This window comes from Erigeron canadensis, chromosome 2 (genome assembly GCF_010389155.1).
Source record: "Erigeron canadensis isolate Cc75 chromosome 2, C_canadensis_v1, whole genome shotgun sequence".
NCBI lineage: Eukaryota > Viridiplantae > Streptophyta > Magnoliopsida > Asterales > Asteraceae > Erigeron > Erigeron canadensis.
In genome coordinates, this window is record NC_057762.1 from 8,824,053 (window position 1) to 8,846,298 (window position 22,246).

The following is a 22,246-nucleotide window of genomic DNA, read 5'->3' on the forward strand; positions in this document are numbered from 1 at the left end:
GACAAAATGAAGATAATGGATTTGAGATTTTCAAGATGGGTTTTATCGCAATGGGTCGTTTTTAGAGGTTTCGTTAGGGGAAGGGTTTAGTGCCAAAAATTGGTAAATTTGGCACTACAACCAAAAAATTGTTACAAAGTACACTCCCAACATTCGCATACATCAGCCTAGTTTGGCCGATATATATAGCCGATGCAAAGTGTCAACACTTGCCGATGAATAAGGTATCAAAGAGCCGATACAAAGTGTCAACTGCACCCTTAACCCTTGGAAACTTATGGTTTTGATAGATTTTGACTACCAGAGTGTTGTCTATCACTCACTTATTTGTGAGCTTTGAAATGCCTTTTTTTATTTGATTACCCGAACGTTAAAAGATATACTCGTACTATATTTGAAGAAAAAAGAAAAAGATTTCTTTTCAACGGTTGATCCTCTTCGCATAACTTTTTCAAAAGAGAATTAATTGAAATCTTAATAAAAGATTTTTCTTTAGATTTACTATTACTTTTTATATGTTGGGTCATATCCATCTTTTTGAGAAAGGCACAAGTTCCTTTTAGTCTTTATATTCACATTTTGCCGAAATCAAATCAAATAATAGTATTAAAATTTGTGATAATTAAAACTTGTAGCGGCAAAAACTGTAGCCTTCAATTGTACATTTTTCTAAATTTGACCAATCATTGTGCTTGCGATTTGTAAGCAGAACTCTTTGAACTACAAAAAAGCTACATTTATACCAAAACTAAAAATTCGTACATATTTTCCTAAATTCACGTTACTTCTGCAATGTTTGATGAGAAGCAGACGCTTTCCTCAAGCGTTAAGTCGTTAACAGGTGCAGCTTGCAAACATATTGAGCTTGTGGTACCGCCTCCATAATCCTCTTTCATGTGCATCTGATTCATGAACACTGAAAAACTTTACTTACATTGCGAGTTTTGTGAACTTGGCCACAAAAAGGCCACTAGTTCTAGAAGTCAGTGGATCAAAACGCAAAGTCTTTGGTATCCGCCCACTCTTGCAAGGCCAAGATTTGGACCCGTCTATTTCAACCAACTCTGCATATAGCAGATAAAAGCTCATTTCCATTCTAAGCAAAAATATAATCAATAACGAACAGGATGGGGGTGAGAAAAGGCCATATTACCAGCAGATACATTCAGTGAAAGAAATTTCTCAACCACGTCCTCATTCTGAGCAGAAGTTAAACTATTTCATAAGAGCATTACAAAGGATATTAGATAGTCAACATTTGGTCAATAAAATGTAAGGTACCGATAATTAGAAACTCAGAGTGTAAGTGGTAGCATGACCTACCTGCAAGTGCTGTAAACAAGGTAGCCTCCCACTTTTAATAATTTGAAACCATTCGTTAAAAGCCCAAACTGCATCAAGCCAATTGCTCAAACATGGGATTAAAGATGTGAAACTTGAGTCTTCTGTAAGATGGGATAAATTTTATATCAAAAGGAACGAGTATATTATGATAATCAGTTTTACCTGAAGAACAGTCAAATCATCGGTTCTATCTGCATCCAAGACACGCCGCTCTAGAGTTGACCATCCCCAGTTGTCAAACTTCTGTATGTGTTTGATTGAACCATCATGTGTGCACTCTGCATCCACAAGTACCTGAATTTTTAAGTTTCAAAAAGAACCTTAGCTCGATTGAACAGCAAAAGGTAAAAAAAATAATATGACACAGAAAGGTCCTACCTTATCATAACCATTTCTTGATATATCGTGGCTAGAAACAATTTGAAACAATTTAGATTTACTCAAACCAACAACCCCGGAATGCCGACCATAATATATCATCTCCGGATCTTGATTGTGTTGAATCAATTGCATAGAGCCCTTTTCTCGTTCTTTAACTGCCTTTTTCCTTTCCTTCCATGGCCTCCTAGATGTCCACTCCTTGTATAAAACATCATCTCCATCCATATCAAATTCCCTGTTGTCCACTACAATTAATGTAACTTTAAACCCAGAAATACATACCACATGTAGACTCGAAAAATGCAAAAATATATGAGCAAGAAGTATTACAAGATGTAAACTCAGAATGAACCCGGATAGGGATTAGAGAAAATGAAACTCCATCAGCGACGAATAGACGACAGTGATCTCCAAGTGAATATTTCTGGATCAAATTTCTACAAGCAGCTAACCGATGTCTGGCCACATCAACACCAGTTACAGAACCCGAGTTTCCAAGGATTTCTAATACCATACAAAGTTTAGCACCTGCATACAGATATAAGGGACAAATGAATTATGCAGAGGTAGCAAACACAATCCATTTACTTATAACGGGTCACTTCAGTTGTGTTTTGTTTCTACCAGCCAACAAGTCAGGCCAAATAATATACATTTAACTAAAATAATAATAATAATATAAAGCTTTAAAAGAAATGGGTTAGATGTGTCAAAAACACAGTTGCTTTTAATGCATACAACTTTCTAAATCATTTACAGAAAGATAAAACTTGGGAAAGAGAGTGCTAGGGGTGGATTTCCCAACCTGCACAAATTTTATCCATTTGATCTATTACCCAAGCTGCCCGATCGACCCATTTTCCCACCTCAAAAACTACGCAGCAATTAACTAATGAAAATGGAAATACAACTCATAACCTTTAAAAAATCACATATTTTACCTGGAGCAGCACAAAGATCAAGAACATGATCACCAGGTGATATATTAAGAGCTGAAACAGCGGCTCCAGATGCTGCATCAATTCCATACATCTGATTACGAAACAAAATATAAATTACAAATGGCCAACATTACAAAATGGTGTTTGTTACATATCAAAATATAATCTAGCTATTAGTGTAATAAATGATACTAGATGGACAGAAAGTGACACGTTAGATGATTTGTTACGTTGGTTGGAGGTTTGGAGCATTATACAATATATATAGATACATATGTCATGAATACAATCAGATATTGAATTGATAAACTTCTTCCTCTCTGAATTCCTTCTTCTGTGATTTCCACTCTATCAATTGGTATCAGAGCCACCGATCCTCCGGCATGCTTTCGGTTCCGACTCCGATTAGGTTTCTGATTAAGATTCCGGCGACTACTTGATTCCCTTTCTCCTTAAAATCAGTAGCAATTGGAACTCTTGTTCGCCTTCTTTTTCGTGAGATTATCTCCAGTGAACTCTTTGTTCTCCGGTGTCCTATTCAAAAAAAAAAAAAAAAAAAAAAACTTCTGTAGTTTTGTGGGTTTGGAATCTGCAATTAGGGCAACAAAAATCAGATTTCAAGATTTCGCTTAATAGTCTAGAATTCAGATCAATGTTCTGGCAATACTGATTCTTCAAGAACAATGATAGAGGAGATAGAATCCATCAGACAAATAGGTACAATTTTTGACTACTGCATTGTTTTTCAAGATTGGTTCAAACGAGTTCAGATTTCTGAGGAATTTAGTGATTTATATGGTGTATATCTCTTTATCTGTGGATTAGAACCTGAAATTAGGGATACATTTGTTGATTGGCATCAATATAGTTGCAATAGGATTGAAGATGTGATTTCTCTTGCTATGAAGATAGATGCTAATGGTTTACGAGATTCATTTTCACCATTTGATCCTACATCCTCGTTTTACAAAAAAGAATTGGAATTTGATTTTCGAATAAGACTTGATGAGATAATGAAAGACAATGGGTTTTTTAAGAATGGTGAAATTCCCAAAATGGGTGAGGATCTTGTTCAAGATGTAGTGGTTGGTTTTAATAAAACTGAAAGGGAACGTGAAAATGGGATTAATGCCTACAAGATGTTTGATGAAATTCCTGAAAGAGTTCATGATGATATTAGGACTGAAATTGAGGCTCAATATAATGATATATCTATTTGTGAGACTCTTTTAAGTGAAATTCCTGCGTAAAACAGTGTGATGCTAGCGATTAATGAGTATAAAAATGGTGTTACTAGTATGATGGATCATAATGTGCTTGTTGAAATGGATGCTAGTAGTAATGTTGTTTCTGGATATATTACAGCTGAAATTGGAGGATTAAGTCATGGTGTGGTTATAGATTTCCACATCTTCAGAGATAGTGTGTTGTATGTATGCGATTTTGGGGACAAAAATCTTTGAAGAAGGGAGTATTAGGTATGGGAGTGGTTATTCACAATTTTGGTTGGAAACCGGGATGGCTTCATTGTTTAGATGGTGTAGTAATTACTCTGGGAATTGTCAATGAATTAAAAATTCTCAAGAGCATAGAGGAAGTCAGGCTTGATGTTGTTGTTTCTGTTACAAGTTTTGGATTGTTGAGTAAAAGTGACAGGATGAAAAGGATGTTTGTGTTTAGTAATATAGAGTTTGATCAGTCTTCTAAGGATTCATTCTGATGGAAACCAGGTTGGAGGTGTTTTGTGAGGGTCAATAAGGAGATGCATGTAGTGTCAAGTTCTGTTGTGTTGTATGGACCTATTGGTACTTTGGTAGTAATGATTTGAAGGAGAAGGTTGGCAGTGAAAGTAGTTTTCTTGAGGATATTGGTGGTCATTGTGTTGATAAAGAAGATGGGAAAGATCATGAAGAACATAGACTGATTAGTAATAAAGAGGATATGCATATTGAGAATGAATTTGTTGCTAATATGAATGCAGCAATGGAGAGTAATGGTGTTGATCAGGATGTAAAAGGTTGTGTTAGGAAAAAGTATGGTCCTGTTGGTTTTATGGTTTTCGGGAAATTGGAAGCAACACCCATAGCTTGTTGTGGAATCTGTCATCGCCTGGTGCATTGTCATTATAAGAGAATGAGTGACATAAGGTATTTACAACTTCAACTTTATAATCATCTGACGTACAAATGTGTCATATGTCGGGAAGAATGCTACCAGATTTGGTATCATGAAGGTTTTGTTCAGGAGGGGTGGGAATGGAGACATAGCTGAGCAGGTTTTAGTTGCTAATCTAAAGGCTGTTACTAGACTGTCAACGCGAGAAGAATTACTTGCTATTTCATATTATTCTAATAATGGACCTCCTCCAAAGAAAGTCTATCACCAATCGTCAAAATTTGGGAGAACGGTACAGGGTGATTATCAATCAAGGGGATACTTTATGAACGCTTATATAAATAAAGATGTGCAGACTAATAGATTTGGGGAACTGGATGTTACAAGTTTGGATGAGATAGTGTGGCCAGTCAATCAAGAAGATCTAAATCGAAGACAGGTTGAGTTTCCAGTGGAAACAAATGGCGCACTCTTGAGGGAAAGAATAAAATGTTACAAGAAACATCGAATGGAGCTCATGGATGATATGGATGATTCTGGAAAAATAGGTGTCCTATCCAAGGAAACTAGAGGACCACGGTTAGTTTTGGATGGTAGAAATAGAAATGTAGTAAGTTCTTCCAGACTTCTTGATAACCATTTGCATGATGAAGATGCAAAACAGAAGGGATCCTTACAAACTTTTCAAAACATGGAAGCTGCCAAAGAACTCAGTTCGCAGATTGATAGGGATATCAATAATATAGAGATTGTGATTAGAAAAGATGATGGAACGGCTGACAGGTTAAAAGTTGTGATTAAAGAAGAGGATGGAACTGCTGACAGTTTTAAAACTAGAAGTTGGACGGCTTGTTTCTTCATAACTGCAACCGCAAGCCTTGAAAAGCTAGCATTTCATGGAATGAATGCTAATGTGTTGCTCAAATGCAAGTTAAATTCGATCAAGACAGTGATACAGCCTCAAAAATATTCATCAAATTGGATTGAGGCAGGCTACCTTACCCCATTGTTTGGAGCGCTATTTACTGATCATGTTGAGAAATATTGGGCTTCTAATGCAATTCATGATCAGATTATAATATGTATCATAGTCCTTTTGGTGACAATAGCAAGTGGGGAACATGAAGAATTACTCTCAACTGGTCCTTTCCAGATTCCAATTTTTGAGGGCAAAAATTGCTTAAGAGGGAAGTATTGTTACATATCAAAATATAATCTAGCTATTAGTGTAATAAATGATACTAGAGGGACGGAAAGTGACAAGTTAGATGATTTGTTACGTTGGTTGGAGCATTATACAATATATATAAATACATATGTCAAGAATACAATCAGATATTGAATTGATAAACTTCTTCTTCCTCTCGGAATTCCTTCTTCTGTGATTTCCACTCTATCAGTGTTGGATATATATAGCATGAGACGATGATTCTCAATACAATCAAGCAAATTAGCTCTTTCAAAATCTTGTTACAGATGGAAAAGTTATAGTAACATACTTAAATTTTATATTTACAAATAAATAAGAATGTCAATAAACTTACTTTTAAGTTTTAACAACCGATTAAGTCCCTATAGAAATGTAGCATATAAAAATGTTAGGGCTTAAGGCATGCGAATGTAATGGATTTTGGCCAAATTTTTCTTGTATTAAAAAAACTTTCAAAATGTTCATTTGATGTAAAGAAGCTACAAACCGTTAACGTTACATGTGTAAGTTAACGAAAAATCCATTAAGTTTGTAGTTTGAGGCCCATTTTGGAGATGTCAAACTTCCGTTCAAATTATCTCGACAACGTTACAAGCTACATAGAACCAAAAGTATTTATGAACTTGTTCAATTCGGGTGGTAATATTACCTTTCCTTCCTGGTATGCCTTTGAGCTAGCAATCTGAATGTCTGGTGGTAACGAATAAAAACCCGGCAGCCATTCAACTTTCTCGAGCTTACATTTAATTTCGGCTTCAATTGCCTCGAGTTGATCCTCACATCCAGGCTTTAATCTTCATATATTTCACAAATCATATACATAAGAATGTAAAAAGAGAGAACCAAAAAAAAAAAAAGTTTGGGCCTTTGGGGGAGTATGTTAGTCTAGAAAAGGAATTAGGTTTATTTTAACTATTGTTTATTTCTAGGTTTTTAAGATCGAGATTCTACTACTATTATTTATTTATTAGAATTATAAAAGTTTCATATGGTAGTGAATTACTAATGAACAGAACAGCAGAGAAAATAATGAAAAAAATAATAGGAGGAAGAGAGATACCTAACATAACGAGGGGTAAAATGAGAATTGGAGGTATAATAAATAGATGGGTCGATTTCGTTCTCTTTTAGAAACTGAAGGAATGCATCCGGCAGTGGTAGCTGCTTTGAGTTTGCTTCCATGAGATTAGGCCCTAATTTCTCATGGTCTGTTTCCAATAACCTACCTTTGATGAAAGAAAAAGAAAAATAAAACAGAAGAGGAATTTAGACTTATTTACAAATGTGGTCTCTTGGTTTACGCATTTTCTGAATCTGGTCCTTGTCTCGATTTAGTTTTTGCAAGTTTGATCACTTCGTTCTATCATATTTTTTTTAGTGGACTCTCCTCTAAACTAATAAAACTAGAATTATAATCGTGCAATGAACCATAAAATAAAAAATAAAATTTTCTCTTAAAAGGTGAATTATATATTTGTTTATATTTTATTTATATGTTTGTAAATACGTAAAAATCAAGTTACATATGAATAATGGGTAAGTAAGCAACAAGTTGCGCCGTTATCCCATTTTGAATAAAATAAAATATATTCTACTGAATACAAATAGATTGTTATTCCTTTTGCCAAGCACTACCTACCCAGTCCAAAATCATCTTTTCTTCACAATTTCTACAAGGCTGAATTTCTCATTGCTTATAACCTTCCACAACTTTGGTAATATTTTTAACTTTCAAGCCCAAAAGTGACTCACTTATGAGAAAAGGTTAGGTAAAGCATGTAGTACCTATCTTAGGTAAAGCAAGAGGGTTTATGTCAAATTCAGGAGAGGTTATGTATTTTATCAAATTCAAAAGTTTAATCTGTAACTTTTTTTAATGTGGCAGTAACTAAGCTTAGGTAAAGTTTACAGTACAGATCATTTTTCCATCACTTATACATCTTATTATTGCTTTTTCATTTATTTTTCCCCCCTAAACAATCTATTATTCATCTCTTGCCAAATCAGGTTAACAGTGACACTTATTATTAACGTTCCTATTACATTCTTAACGGCATTGCTTGGACAATTTATAGCCATTTCATTAATAATATTCATCCAATCTATAGATATCTCTTTGGAGATGGTGTCTTTTATTATTTCTTCCCACACATTCTTAGAAAACAGGAAAAAATAAGTGTTTGTGAGTGTCAACACGACAACACAACTCTTACATAAGTGACATCTAATATTTATTCTTTCAGACCATAACTCTTTCTTGTTACATAGACTATAAATTTTAGTTTTTCAAAAGAAATCAAATTATAGTTTACATAAAATTCATTTAACATAAACATCAAATATAATATTTAAAAAAACAAACACTAATATAAACTTACACCATAGGATCAAAAACGATTATATAGTCATATATATATAAATAAAAATATAATATAAACATTAAATAATATAATTATAAAAAATACGAAATTTTTAAAATTTAAAATACTATCCATTTATTTAATAGGTAGCAGACATGTGCCTCATTTAAGACTTAGGAACCTGTTTGGTTGGTTTATATTTATCACGTGTTTTCTTAATAAAATATTTATAAAATAATTCTGTTTGTATGAATTAAGTAGTATTATTGTTTGAGGCTAGATTGTCTCGTTGGAAAGCTTCAAGTTTATCGATTGCTGGCAGAATAACACTTATTAAATCTGTTTTAGAGAGTTTACCTACATATTCATTTTCTCTATTTAAAGCTCCGGTAAAGGTTATTGAATGTTTAGAGGTTCGTATAAGAAGGTTTCTGTGGGGTAGCACAGTCGAGGGTCGGAAAATACATTGGGTGGCATGGGATAGGGTTGCTTCCCCGGTGGATATGGGTGGTCTTGGCCAAAGTAAATTAAGGGATACTTGCATTACTTTCTAAATGGCTGTGGAGGTTTAAAAACGAGCCTAACAGCTTATGGAGAAGAGTGATCGGGGCTATACATGACACAAAGAGAGGCTGGCACCAAGTTCCGGTGAACAAGTACCTACCCGGACATGGAACAACATTGTTAAGTGCTTTGAATCGGATAAGGTTGATGGCAAAGGGATCAGCTGCCCGCTGAAAGGGAGCGTGGGCAATGGCGAAGACATTAAGTTCTGGTTCGATAATTGGCTTTGTGACGAGCCTCTCAAAACGAAATTCCCTCATCTTTTTAAATTAGAGAATAACAAAAAGGCTCGGGTGGCTGATAGGATTAATATGCGCATGGGATATACAAACAGAGTGTGGGAATGGACCAAAAATCCGTCCAAATTGGAGGAGTTGGGTGAGCTGGCCAATCTTGAGAATATGCTGAACGGTGTGGTGTTGGGCTCCAGATCGGACAAATGGGTGTGGTCAGGCAGTAAGGACAATATGTTGACTGTACGCAATGTGAAAGATTTCATTTCGGGCAATCAAGATTATAGTGGCAGGTTCGTGTTCGAATGGTGCAAATGGGTACCTAAGAAATGTAATATCTTCATGTAGGGGGCGGCAATGGATAGAATTCCACCACTGTTGCTCTTCAAACCCGCAATTGTTTCGTTGAGGACCCGATGTGCGTTTTCTGTGGGGAGGATATGGAGACAACAGAACATCTCTTTTGCAAGTGCAGGTTGACTGCCAAATTTTGGCATTTAATTTGTTCAGGGCTGGTGCAATACATCCCCATTTTTCATCTTCGACGTAAAGGATCTTTTGGTGTTTCATGATCAGCAAAGGAAGAATGATATCGAAAAGTTGGCTATCAAAGGCATCATCATGGCGAGCTGCTGGTTCATTTGTAAGGCTAGATGTGAGATTAAGTTTGCTAACGCTAGTAGTAACGAGAGAAACATTATTCACAATATCAGGTCCATGGGGTTCTTGTGGTTCCATAATAGAACAAAAAATGATAGGTTATCTTGGTTCGATTGGTGTTTTTTCAAGCTTGTGTAATTATTTGTACATATATACTGCCGGTGCTTTACCGGAGTGAGTTATTAATAGAAGTTTACTTTTCAAAAAAAAAGGTAGTATTATTGTTTGTTTTCCGTATCAAATAAAAAAACATTAATCAAAAGAAATGACTAAATTGAATCATGTGGTATTTTGGGGGTTTTTCTTACCTTACACACCTAAAGAAATATGAGGTTTGTTGACATATAGGGTAAGAATGACAAAACTATACATAAAGGTTATTTGTCAATGAAAACGTCATGCGACACTAAGGGCGCGTTTAGTTCACGACATGATTTTGAATGAATGGAATCTGTTAAAAGAATTGAAATCTGATGGAATGAAATTTGATGGAATGTTTTTCATATTTGAAGATTTAAGTGACGGAAGGAATGAGATTCCTTCCCCTTCCCCATGGAATGGAGATTCCATCAAATGAGGGAATGCTTACATTCCAACGGAATGTTATTTCTTCATCATTGAACAAACAAACACACTTAGGAATGAAATTCAATTCAAATTCCATCAGATTGTAGCAGAATCTGCGAACCAAACGCGCCCTAACACATTGCCGGATGTTGGCATAGGCAGTATGTGAACGTTTTATTTGCTATATGTTTTATTAACAATGATGACTATAATTTATTTGCTATATGTAAACTATCTATACTTCTATACTATATTTAAAGAAAATAACATTTTAATTTTATAAATGTTGAAAAATATGTAATATTTTCACTTAGCACCCCTTAAAATATTTTCATCTATACTACTCCCTTAACATTAATAATTAAATTACACTATCAATCCTTCATCTTTTAAAATATCTCTATTAACCCTTTATATCAATTATCTACACCACTCGACGTCTCATCTACCACCAACAGTCGCAGTCACCATCACATCGTCGCCGTATTGCGCGGATAACGTGCTAGTAATACTCAGTGATTTTATCGAGTGTAATTTTAGGGGCCTATTTCTTCTTTTTGCCTTGGGCATGATGTTTTTAAGCATTTTCGGAGATGGCCATGCACTAACGTGACATTCCAATTTAGATTACATTTTATAAAGTTATAATCTAATGTTGTTATAGTTTATCAATGACAAGTTGACAACCCAAAATCATCTTATACAGCAAAAGAAACTAGCACATTGCGCTGCTACAAGGCCCATTACGTATATTGTTAGGGAGGTGAATCATACACCATCTCTTTTATGCGTAAAACAGATTTTGGTAGCGACATCTAATAAGAAAGTAATGTAAGAATCATCACCTATATTGTTAATCTGTTATGAGGGACGGAGTCTAAAACATCAACAACAAAAACGGAAGGGGCAAAACTATCATTCTATAAAACATCCAGGGGCAACATGAAAAAGGTAAAACAGGGGAAACGCAAACTGTTTCATTCGCGCGCATTTACACATCGGTTTTTCTTACAAACCCTAACATATCTTTGATCTGATCTTCAATTTCCTATAAACATCATGATTTGATCATAAATTTTTTAAAATATAAATCACCCAGAATTATGGCATCAGAAAACCATAATTCCGACCCAATGTACCAGAAAATCGACCCACAACCAACCCCATTACCCTCGTCATCAAACCCAAATCAACCAGACGTCGAAATGAATGACGTATCCGGTAATCTCTTCCCCGACTCTCCTGATCATGCAAATTCACCGTCACACGAATCAGTTAATGAAGAAACTATGATTACTGTTCCTGGGGCAATCCTGCATTTGATAGATACAAATCGTAGTGTGGAATTAGCAATGGGTCATTACTCGATGGTGCAATTACGTCAAGGTGAGAACGTGATCGCTATTCTTGCTCGTGTGGGTGATGAGGTTGTATGGCCGTTAGCTAGAGACGTGGTTTGTGTTAAGTTAGATAATTGCCATTACTTTTTCTCAATACGTGCTCCAAAAGAGAACGAAAAAGATGATCATGATGATGATGATGATGAGGATCATGATATGTTGAATTACGGGTTAACAATTGCTTCAAAAGGACAAGAGACGTTGTTGAGAGATTTGGATAAGTTGTTGGAGAAGTACACTAGTTTTTCGGTGGAGAAAGTGGATGAGAGTAAAGGAGCTTTGGATGTTACAATGGCGGCAAGGATAAGTCCTTTTGAGTTGATGTCGGGTTCTATGAAGGAAAAGATGGAGCAGGGTTGTAGTGCTTATTGGACGACATTGGCCCCAAATGTTGAGGATTATAGTGGGACCGCTGCAAAATTGATTGCTGTGGGTTCAGGACATCTTGTTAAGGGGATTCTATGGTGTGGTGATGTTACTGTGGATGGCTTAAACCGGGGTGAGATGGTTTTGAAGACGAAAATGAGTCGTGGTCGTGAAAGGGAAGTTAGTCCTAAAACTTTAAAGAGAATAAAAAGGTACATATGCTTATTTTATATGCATATCGCTCGACATTGTATACAGCGTATACTATAGATATTATCTAGACACACTGTTGCTTCTATCTTTGTGCCCTGTGTGGATTATTTAAGGAAAATAGGAAAGTAGTTTCTTTGGGAAGGTTTTGTGCTAGGAGTAGCTCAAGAAGTGGGTTTGTAGATGTAGCATGACTGAATTTTGGAAACCTGGTCCATGCCCAACCAAAAGCTCAGGTTTTGTTGAGGGCCCGGGCATTGACTGACCAAGCATTCACTACCTCAACCACCACGGTCCTTCATAGTTCTGCACGCAGTGGCGGATCCAGACAATTTTTTCGCAAGGGGCACCAATCATTAACGACGTATACTTTAACGAATTTTAAAAAATAAAAAAAGAAAATTAAAATATCGTGTCATACAATGATACTTCATAGTCCATATAGTATATGCATAATTAAATAATATTTGCCCATTAGTTAATTAAATGTTGATTAAAACTATTTTTTAGTTTTAAAGCAATATCAATATTATTTAAAAAACTCAAAATAAAAGTCAAAAGTCCATTTGTTAAATTATTTAAAAATTTAGAATCATAAAAACAAAAGACCTCTTTAAACATCCCTATAAAATGCAAAGCGTTATATAAGAACTTTTGATAAAAATATAAAATATAAGGCTTTTGGTGATTTATTTTATATTCAACCTATCTTAAGTTTTTAACCTACAGTACTACAAGAAATGAAAGAGTAAAAGAGGGAACCGTTTCCAGATATTTCAACTAGCAAGTGGGCTTAGAATTCTTTTCTTTTTTATCTTGGGCTGAGACCCTTTATAACAATAACAAATACCAACTGAAAACATAGGATAGAAGTCATAGAACTATTTGATATAAACTACGAAAAATTTATAACAATTAAGCAAACTTGAGGAGGGGCATGGGACCACCCTCATTTTAAGGTGGATCCGCCACTGTCTGCACGCCACCCACACCCTCCTGCAAACCTAGAACCTTCAAATACAACACATAAACCGGTTTCCCAAGCCCAGTCTTTAATTTTGCAAACTTCTTATTGACGGACTAGTTCCACAAATGGGTGGAGAGAAACAACCATATTTCCAAAAACATCACTCTATGCTACTATGCCACATACTACATTGTTCCAATGTTGATTATTGGCTTTTAGATATTTTCACTAGCGATGAAGATTGACAATTATCAGTGGTTTTGTAATAGATTTGTATATTGCACACGCATAAATGTTGCCATGATATCTTTTATCTTTTAGAATCCAAGAAAGAATCTTTGTAATGTATCCTTGTAATGTATCTTGTTAGAAGCCAGTTTGAGTTATTTTAGTTGTGAAAGTGCATTCTTCAAGAGTCTTTTTTGCATATTTGGAGGATTAATGAAATGGGTGATTATTGTAGGGTCAAGAAGATGACAAAGATGACAGAAAAAGTTGCAGGGGGGGTTCTTTCTGGTGTTCTGAAGGTTTCTGGATACTTCTCAAGCTCTGTTGCTAACTCTAAACTTGGCAAGAAGTTCTTCAAACTTTTGCCTGGAGAAATGGCACTTGCCACTATAGATGGATTTAGTAAGTGTTCTGTTACATTAGACTTGATCATTGGTGCTGACTAGTCCTAAATGAAATGTTATTTATATAGCATTTTTTTTTTTTTTACCATTGATCTGATATGCTTCACATGGAGATGGCATACATTTGATTCGCCTGTTAGCAAATTAGATATTATATAATTTGCTCTAGTCTGTATTTCTTTTTGGAAGGCAAAGAGATGCAGACCTAACAACCTACTATCATTTGCACTTTTCGGAAAAATAGTTGTTTTGTTCAAACATTTTTTAGTAGTAGTAGGTCAGCAAGTGGGTTTGTAGAAGTAGTATGCCCATTGACAAGGCTTTGGAAACCTGGTCCATACCCAAAACGGAAATCCAGGTTTCGTAAGTTTGGTTGTTCACCCCCTGTGCATGTGTATGACATGGAAGGCCCGGGTTTCACAAACCTGGGCATTGACTGCTCAAGAGCATATAGCCACTGCAGATCACCACCTCCTGCAAATCCAACGCACAGCTGACAACATGGGTTTCCCGAGCCCGGTCTTTCTGTTTTTAGGCATGAACCGGGTTTCCTAAACCCTGTCATTCTAGTTTTGCAATTTTCCCTGTTGACTGACTATTTCCACAAATGGGTTGGGTAAACTATCATTCCTCCAAAAAATTCAATTATTATTTACAATCAACCCCTGTCATTCTAATTTGGTTGTTCCAGTCTCTATCTTTTTCTCTCTTTCTTGAAATTTATGATAGAACAAGAAAGTAGATTTCAAATGGTTATGTGATAATACTTCGATCAGAGTGAAATATGTGTTCTGGTTCTGCTTGAATATCAAAGCTTTGCCAAATTTGAACTTCAACTAATTTGATATGCATGTTTTATCATGCACACAGGCAAGGTTTGTGAAGCATTTGAAGTTTCTGGAAAGAACGTGATGACAACTTCGTCTACTGTCACAACTGAACTGGTAGCCCACAAGTATGTCCAAACTTTCTGATTATTAAATTGTCAAATTGATTTAATGTTACGATAGTTAGTAATTCTACTTTCCTGTTTTTATTGATTCTTATCTGGATGTTTTGATCAAAGATGTGACGATTCAATTTGTGTCTTTAGATATGGAGAACAAACAGCCAGGGCAACAAATGAAGGCCTAGATGCAGCAGGTCATGCTATAGGAGCAGCATGGACAGTTTTTAAAATTAGAACAGCGGTGAATCCGAGAAGTATTATAGCACCTTCTGCACTCACAAAATCTGGTCTGCACAAGGCAACTGAAGAGATGAGAAATAAAGCTCTTAAAGAAATACAAGCAAAAGAAGCATCTAAAAGATCGCCAAAAAAATCAAAGTACGTTTTTTCTGGGATTTCGCCACAAATTTATATTTAATACTGTAAATCAATATATACTAAAAAGAGTACACATTCATATCATATCTGAAGTCTAACAATTTATCTCATTTGTGGAACAGATGTAGAAGGTGCGTTCTTTGCTCTATTCTCTAATTGCTAGCTGATAGGTTCATTTTTCTATTACGTACACTTTTCATATTTATTCATTGTAGATGAAACTAAGTTGTAAATAGATAGATACATAGAATATTGTTTAGAAAAACATTTAGATTAATAATACTCTAGATGTTGGCAATTTTTTTGTAAGATTTTAGCACTAGCCGTGTGCGTGTCATACACGGCTATCAGATTTTGCTTCAGTATTTATAGTTTGTCGAGGGGTTTGTGGTTCTTTGTTGCATACATGAGCTTCTTTCAGTTTTGATCACAAGATTGTTAAACCTAACAACCTTACGCAATAGAAACATGTCATCCACTCTGTTTTGTTTTCCTTTCTATGAATACTGAAGGGTTTCAGATATGTATTGTTCATTTTATTTCTTTGTTGAAATGAGTATCACTGGTTCATTCTTTCTTTTGATAGTAAACGCATATTTGACCATTTAGATCAATTCATACTCTCGATTTTCTATCTCCATTTCACCATCACTCGTCATGACAGGTATAACATTTACTCATTATAAAGCATGACATAATTAGTTGTTTAACCAATTCAGATGGATCTGCAGGCTTTTTAAGTCAGGAGAAAGACTGAGTGCAATGGAAGGATCTATCCCTTAATTTATGATTTGATATATATCTGTTAATTATCATGTTTTCATTTTATTTCGAGTCTTGGTGTCTTTATAATCGCAACTGGTTCCTATAACAACCGAATCCTTTTTAAAAAAATATCATATCTCTTTCACCAATCAACCATTGCATAACTGCGAATGAGTTACTGGCTTTTTCGTTAAGAAATGATAATATGCAATTCTCCATCATCTGCTAATTATCAAATGGAGCAACAAGGACCCAAAAACCAACAATAAATCCTCACATAATGCAGATAACCAATGCCCAATCTGCTCCAGGTGATCCAATTTTGTTTATATCGTCTGTATAAGGTCCTGTATCAGGTACAACTCTTAACAACTACCAATGAGAGAATCTCCTCAAGTTTGTTGCCAAAGAAGCTTCACTCATTGAAGCTTTGAAGCTGGGTACTTGTTGGAACTCGTCCTGCAAATTATTGCAAGACAGGTTGAAACTAAGCAAAAAAGTCAAGTTTGACAAGCCCATAAAAGTTTCCCTGAAAGCTTGTTCAGTGATAAATCAAAAGTTTCAAGTGCTTTCATGTCTCCATTGTTGGCCTGGATCTTTCCTGTCAGTTGGTTTCCCGATAAATTCAAAAGTTGAAGGATCTCTAAACCTGTCAAGTTCAATAAAGAATCGGTAATCTTCATGACAGCTTCTTTCCTTGCAATTTCAGTGCTTGCAGCCGGGGTAAAAAGCTTCCTAAAGTTGTTGGAATCCCACCTGACAGATTGTTCTTCTCCAAGTTCAAGAATGACAAGCTCGGGCATTTCTCTTAACCCTCGAGTCGGCCGAGTTTTGACTCGAGTCAGCCGAGTTTTGACCGATTCAGCCTAGTTTGACCAAGCTTGACCCGATTCTTGAATATTGACCGAGTTTTAGTCCGATTTAGCCGAACCGGACTCATGGAGGAGCCCGACTCGAGTTCGAGTTCTCGGCCGAATCGACCGAGTATTAGAACAATGCTTTTAATAAATAAGCATAAGTCAAAAGAACAAAAGCTTAGGCCCAAGAAAAGAAAAATTGTCCTATCTAATATGGAATTATACTCGAAATTTGGTTATCAGATAGTTGAGGGTTATCAGATATGTATATGGCTATATGTATGTAAGGTGAGGACAAACAACATTTATTTGTTTAGCTAACACCAGAATGCTGAAATGGAACATCATATACTACAATCTGAACTCAACTATAATGCCTTCGAGACACGATGCTGAAGTTATAGAAGCATGTCAGGATGGGTTTCGGCTTAACTAAAAAATCTTAAACTAGACATCGTGTAGTTCTAAAACCACAAATGCATATTGACAGTTTCCTAACAAATACATTATACTGATACGAATACAATTCACGGACCATCATGAATATAATATATACAAGCTTTGCTAAATAAGGGGAAAAAAAATAGCGATAGTGAATACAAGCTTGTAACTTGATAACTTCATTTACAGCAGCTTTACAATTTCAGAGTAAAACCTACAATCATAGTATATAGAACACTGCTGCATTTTCATCGCTTGGAAGCTACATAACATGCTGTAGCTTACAATACTTGTGTATAACTTCACAAACTATAGACCCAAGTTTACTCCAGAAATGAAAATAGGCAATCTTCCATGACCTACTAACTATCAAAGGAGCCACCACGATCCAAAAACCAGCAAGGATGCCAATCAAAATGCTAATAATCAACCCCCAGTCCATGCCTTGTGATCCATTGTCTTCTTTATGGTCTTGGATATCGGGTACTTCAACTGCGGGTACTTCAACCGCACAACGGTTAGTAAGAGGAACTCCACAAAGTTTGTTGCCAAAGAAGCTGGACCCTTGGAAAGTCTGAAACTGAGTACTTGATGGAATTCTTCCTGAGAGATTGTTGTAAGATACGTTGAAGCTGCTCAAAAAAGTCAAGCTTGACAAGCTCATAGGAAGTTCCCCAGAAAGCTTGTTCAGTGATACATCAAAAGATTCAATTGATTTCATGTCTCCAATCTTTTCTGGGATCCTTCCTGTCAATTGATTTCTTGATAGATTCAATGAATTTAACTCTTGGAGTGTCATTAACTCACTTGGGATGTGTCCAGTGATATAGTTACTTGAAAGGTCCAACATCATCATCTGATCAAGAATCGTGCTATATGCATACTCCTGTCCTTTTATAACCAAATAATCACTAGCGGTAGTTGTTATGCCGTTATATGTAAAGAAGACAAATGAACCACTTAAACTAACTTCTTTTCCAGAAAGGACGCTAAAGTTGTTGAAGCATCCGGGAATATTTCCTGAAAGATTGTTATCTGCAAGTTCCAAGATCTGAATACGCTGAAGGTAACAAAGCTCGTGCGGAATATCTCCATGAAAATTGTTGGATCTGAGATTGAGAATTTTCAAGAAAGAGGCGTAACTTCCAAACCACGCTGGAATGCTTCCAACGAGTTCATTTCGACCTAGCTGAAGGATCTCCAAGTTTGTCAAATTCATCAAAGAAGCAGGTAATCTCCCCGAGAGCATGTTCCCACGCAAGTTCAATAACATTAGTTGAGACAACAATCCCAAAGTTGCTGGAATCCAGCCAGACAGGTTGTTGTTCTCCATGTTTAAGAATATCAAATTTTGCCAATTTTCCCAGCACTCGGGAATGACACCTGACAAACTATTATTTCCTAAATTAAGAGCAGTAGTCAATTTCAGACTATCAGAAATTTCTGAACACAAGAGATGATGTAATGATCCCGTAAAGAAATTATTTGATAGATCAAGAAAGTAGAGCTCAGAGCCATTTGAGAGAGAGGGTAATTTTCCCCTAAACTCGTTAAAACTTAAATCAAGTATCTGAAGTGTTGCTGGGATATTACTTGAAAATGTTCCTGAAATATGATTTTGTGATATATCTAGAAAGGTTAATTTGGGGAGTAACCTCCAAAATGATGCGGGAATGGGTGAGGAAATGCGTGTATTGCTTATGTCTAATTCCAGTAAATTCCTCTGTAATTGAAGCCACAATGGAAACTGAGGCCCCAAAACCCAAGATGACAGATACAAATAGTTCAACTGGAAAGGTGGAATCCAGGTTGCAAGTCGTGGTCTTAGAGTTATGTTGCTTCCTGTTCCACTAAGATGTTTTAAAGCCACCAGTTCGGTAAAGTGATCTTCTGTAACAACACCATTCAGTGAATTGTTTGAAAAATCCAAATAACCCAACTTTGAAAGTTGACCAATTCCGTGAGGAAGGCTACCATTCAGTCGGTTATTTGAAAGATCTAGCATTTCCAATGATGATAATCGTCCTATTGAGTCAGGAAGGCTTCCACTGAATATGTTACTTGAAAGACGCAACACCTCCAATGATGATAAATGTCCTATCGAGTCAGGAAGCCTTCCACTTATTCTGTTAACTGAAAGATGCAACACTTTCAATGATGTTAATTGTCCAATTGAGTATGGAATAGAGCCGCAAATTTGATTCTCGTTAAGATCTAATGACCTAAGAAATGATAATCTCCCAATGGAATTAGGAATTGTACATGTAACATTATCTTCGCCAAGCTGATCGGGTAAACTAGCAGAAAGTCTGGAATTGGATATGGATAATGACTCCAACCTAGGGGATTCACACTTGAATAAACTTTCAAGAAGGTATGTTATAGTAATATTGGAATAATCATTACCTGACAAATCAATATCTTTCAACTTACAAAGGTTGCATAATGATCTAGGTATTGCATCATTCAGATAATTATATGAGAGACCAAGTCTAAGAAGAGAAGTCAAGTTCTGAAGGGGCCTGAGACTTGAACTCGAAAACCCACATGAATGAATATCTAAGGAAATAAGATTACTACCTATGCTAGAAATCTCTTTCAAAACTACCGGAGAAGTCATGAAATCATTCCCCGAGACATGAAGCAATTTGAGAGAAGTCAAGTTGTGAAAGCTATTGATATTACTAGGTAAAGGGCTTAGGAAAGAACACCAACTTAAATCCAAGGAAACTAGACTTGTTATACTGAATATCCATTGTGGCAACAAACTGTTAAAATTGTTAGAAGAAAGATCAAGCAACGATAGGGATGTGATGTTAAGACTAGAATAGTGGGGATATATGTTCGGAAGTTGAGTATTAGACAAATGTAATTCGACCAAAGAAGGGAGTTTCGTAATCACCTGAAGCCAATTGGTTGCTTCGCTGAGATCCACACCACTCATATCTAGATGCTGCAACATACAGAGACTTGACAACCACTTCATATTACTCATGCTGGTTGATATAATTTTACCAGGCACAAAAAAAGTAAATCCAAGAGACAAGACATGCAATTCGGAAAGATTTCCCAATTGATGAGGTATAATTCCACCAAAATTGGAATTCGAGAGGTTAAGATAGTTCAAGTTTGCAAGCGACCCAATGAAGCTTGGAACTTGGATCCCTTCAAAATCATTGCAGCTCAAGTCGAGACGCCTTAGTTGCTTCAACTGCAACAAGGAGGGACTCAAATCCCCTCTCAATACCTGTTTTAAAGATTCTCTGTATTCAATTACTTCTCTTGCAAATCCAGCGAGGGAGATTCCGATATATGAAGGCTGACAATGACCATCAAATCCAGGAAGATGAATCTGATGAACATGACCAGTAAAATTGTCACAAACAATTCCAGCCCATCTGCAACAGTCGCTTGCCTCACCAACCCAAGAAGCAAGTCGATCTGTTTCATCAACAAGGCCATCCTTGAACTGGAGAAGTGCCTGCCTCTCACCCTTCAAGCATAATACATCATCAAAATTTTGATTCGATAAGCATGATTGAAACAAGGTAGCAACAAGGAAGCACAAGTAACAAGAATACAAATAACAGAAAGAAAAACGCTCACTCATGATACTGGTTGATTAAGAACAGAACAAAATTCACTTTGAAGTTTATAAGAGAATGTGGGAGTTCAATTTAAACTAAAAACTTTTTGATGCAAGGGTAGCTTTCGATCTTTTCCATTATAAAAAAAATAACTATCTTGAATCCAAATTTTGTCCCCATCAAAATAAATTCAATTAAATTGAGAATGATCCCAGGACCCAGGTCCAGGTCCCCACTTAGAAAGACTTTGCTTCATTTCATAGACACCTACCAAAAAAAAATTCATCATATAGGTAAGTTCATACAAGTTGTCTAAAACAATCCACATTGACTTGGTTTCATCTCACATGCATTTATATATATCGACACTTACAACGAGTGCTACATACAATACCGATGCACTGAAACAAGATCTGATGGCTGACAAAATCAAAACCATGTATGACTAATGCTACGAGTACATATAAAACCAATGCACTATACAATAACCTACGTCACATTTTTCCTAGCGCAACGATATAACAACCAATGATGCACTGAAAACACAGTTTAACAACTGACATGAATAACTTGATACAGAGACCTACATCACATATTTTTTTTTCTAGCAAAAAAAATAAATAAACAAACACTGATGCACGAATACACCTTTATAATGGCTATCAGCAACAGTTCCTAAATTACCTTGAACATTAAAATTTACAATGTTATTAATAAATACTCGTAAATAAATAAACTGATTTGTACTTCTTTGCAATTCGATTGTTATTGGGTTTAGAGAATGCCATCTTGGACTTTGACTAAGCTCAACAATCACTCACTTCTCTTAGTGTAACTATAGATGAAGCTCGAACCACCGAGATTATTTAATGATTGATATGAGAAAAAGTGTACTTAATTGTAGTGTTTCATGGAGGTAAACAGGTGCAGTAGGAAACGGATGTCACAATTGATTTCCTTCTCACAACAAATACCCGTACTTCCATCCAGGCCAAGTGGCCACTAATACGTTATTAGTAGTGGTTCACAGTTCACACCACAATACACCACATCAGTTCCATTATTAGACCATTTGTAAAGGAAGTGAAAAAGGTAGGTGAAAACTTAAGGTAAAAAGGCTAAATGGTTAAAAGATGTAAGTCAGAGAAGTGAAGGGAGAAAGATGATCAGGTAAAAAGATAAAATGTGAGGCTCATTTTTATTTATACCAGATAAGGTACTCGTCTGTTGTTGCGGTAAGATGGTGGAAGTGATTGGTTATAGAGTGAGATAGGTCATAGGAGGTGATAGGTGTGTGATAACCAAATGCCTTAGTCGTA

The 22,246-nt window shown here is 35.9% G+C and overlaps 3 protein-coding genes across 3 annotated transcripts; 1 reads left to right on the forward strand and 2 right to left on the reverse strand.

Moving 5' to 3' along the window:
* Positions 1-585: 585 nt before the first annotated feature.
* Positions 586-7,202, reverse strand: LOC122586469 (ribosomal RNA small subunit methyltransferase B). Its single transcript, XM_043758455.1, has 9 exons — positions 7,052-7,202; positions 6,641-6,785; positions 2,667-2,757; positions 2,056-2,253; positions 1,723-1,970; positions 1,507-1,638; positions 1,324-1,391; positions 1,154-1,215; positions 586-1,064 (listed from the first exon to the last, which is right to left on the reverse strand). The coding sequence occupies exons 1-9, from the start codon at positions 7,171-7,173 to the stop codon at positions 931-933; spliced, it is 1,200 nt and encodes a 399-aa protein (XP_043614390.1). The 5' UTR covers positions 7,174-7,202; the 3' UTR covers positions 586-930.
* A 4,276-nt stretch (positions 7,203-11,478) lies between these two features.
* On the forward strand, positions 11,479-15,513 carry LOC122587660 (protein EARLY-RESPONSIVE TO DEHYDRATION 7, chloroplastic-like). The gene is made up of 5 exons (XM_043759828.1): positions 11,479-12,353; positions 13,782-13,948; positions 14,821-14,905; positions 15,044-15,277; positions 15,400-15,513. Exons 1-5 carry the CDS (start codon positions 11,479-11,481, stop codon positions 15,431-15,433), a joined length of 1,395 nt encoding a protein of 464 aa, XP_043615763.1. The 3' UTR covers positions 15,434-15,513.
* Positions 15,514-17,602: 2,089 nt separating this feature from the next.
* Positions 17,603-20,950, reverse strand: LOC122587661 (receptor-like protein EIX2). Its single transcript, XM_043759830.1, has one exon. It carries the CDS (start codon positions 20,948-20,950, stop codon positions 17,603-17,605), a length of 3,348 nt encoding a protein of 1,115 aa, XP_043615765.1.
* Between the last annotated feature and the right edge of the window lie 1,296 nt (positions 20,951-22,246).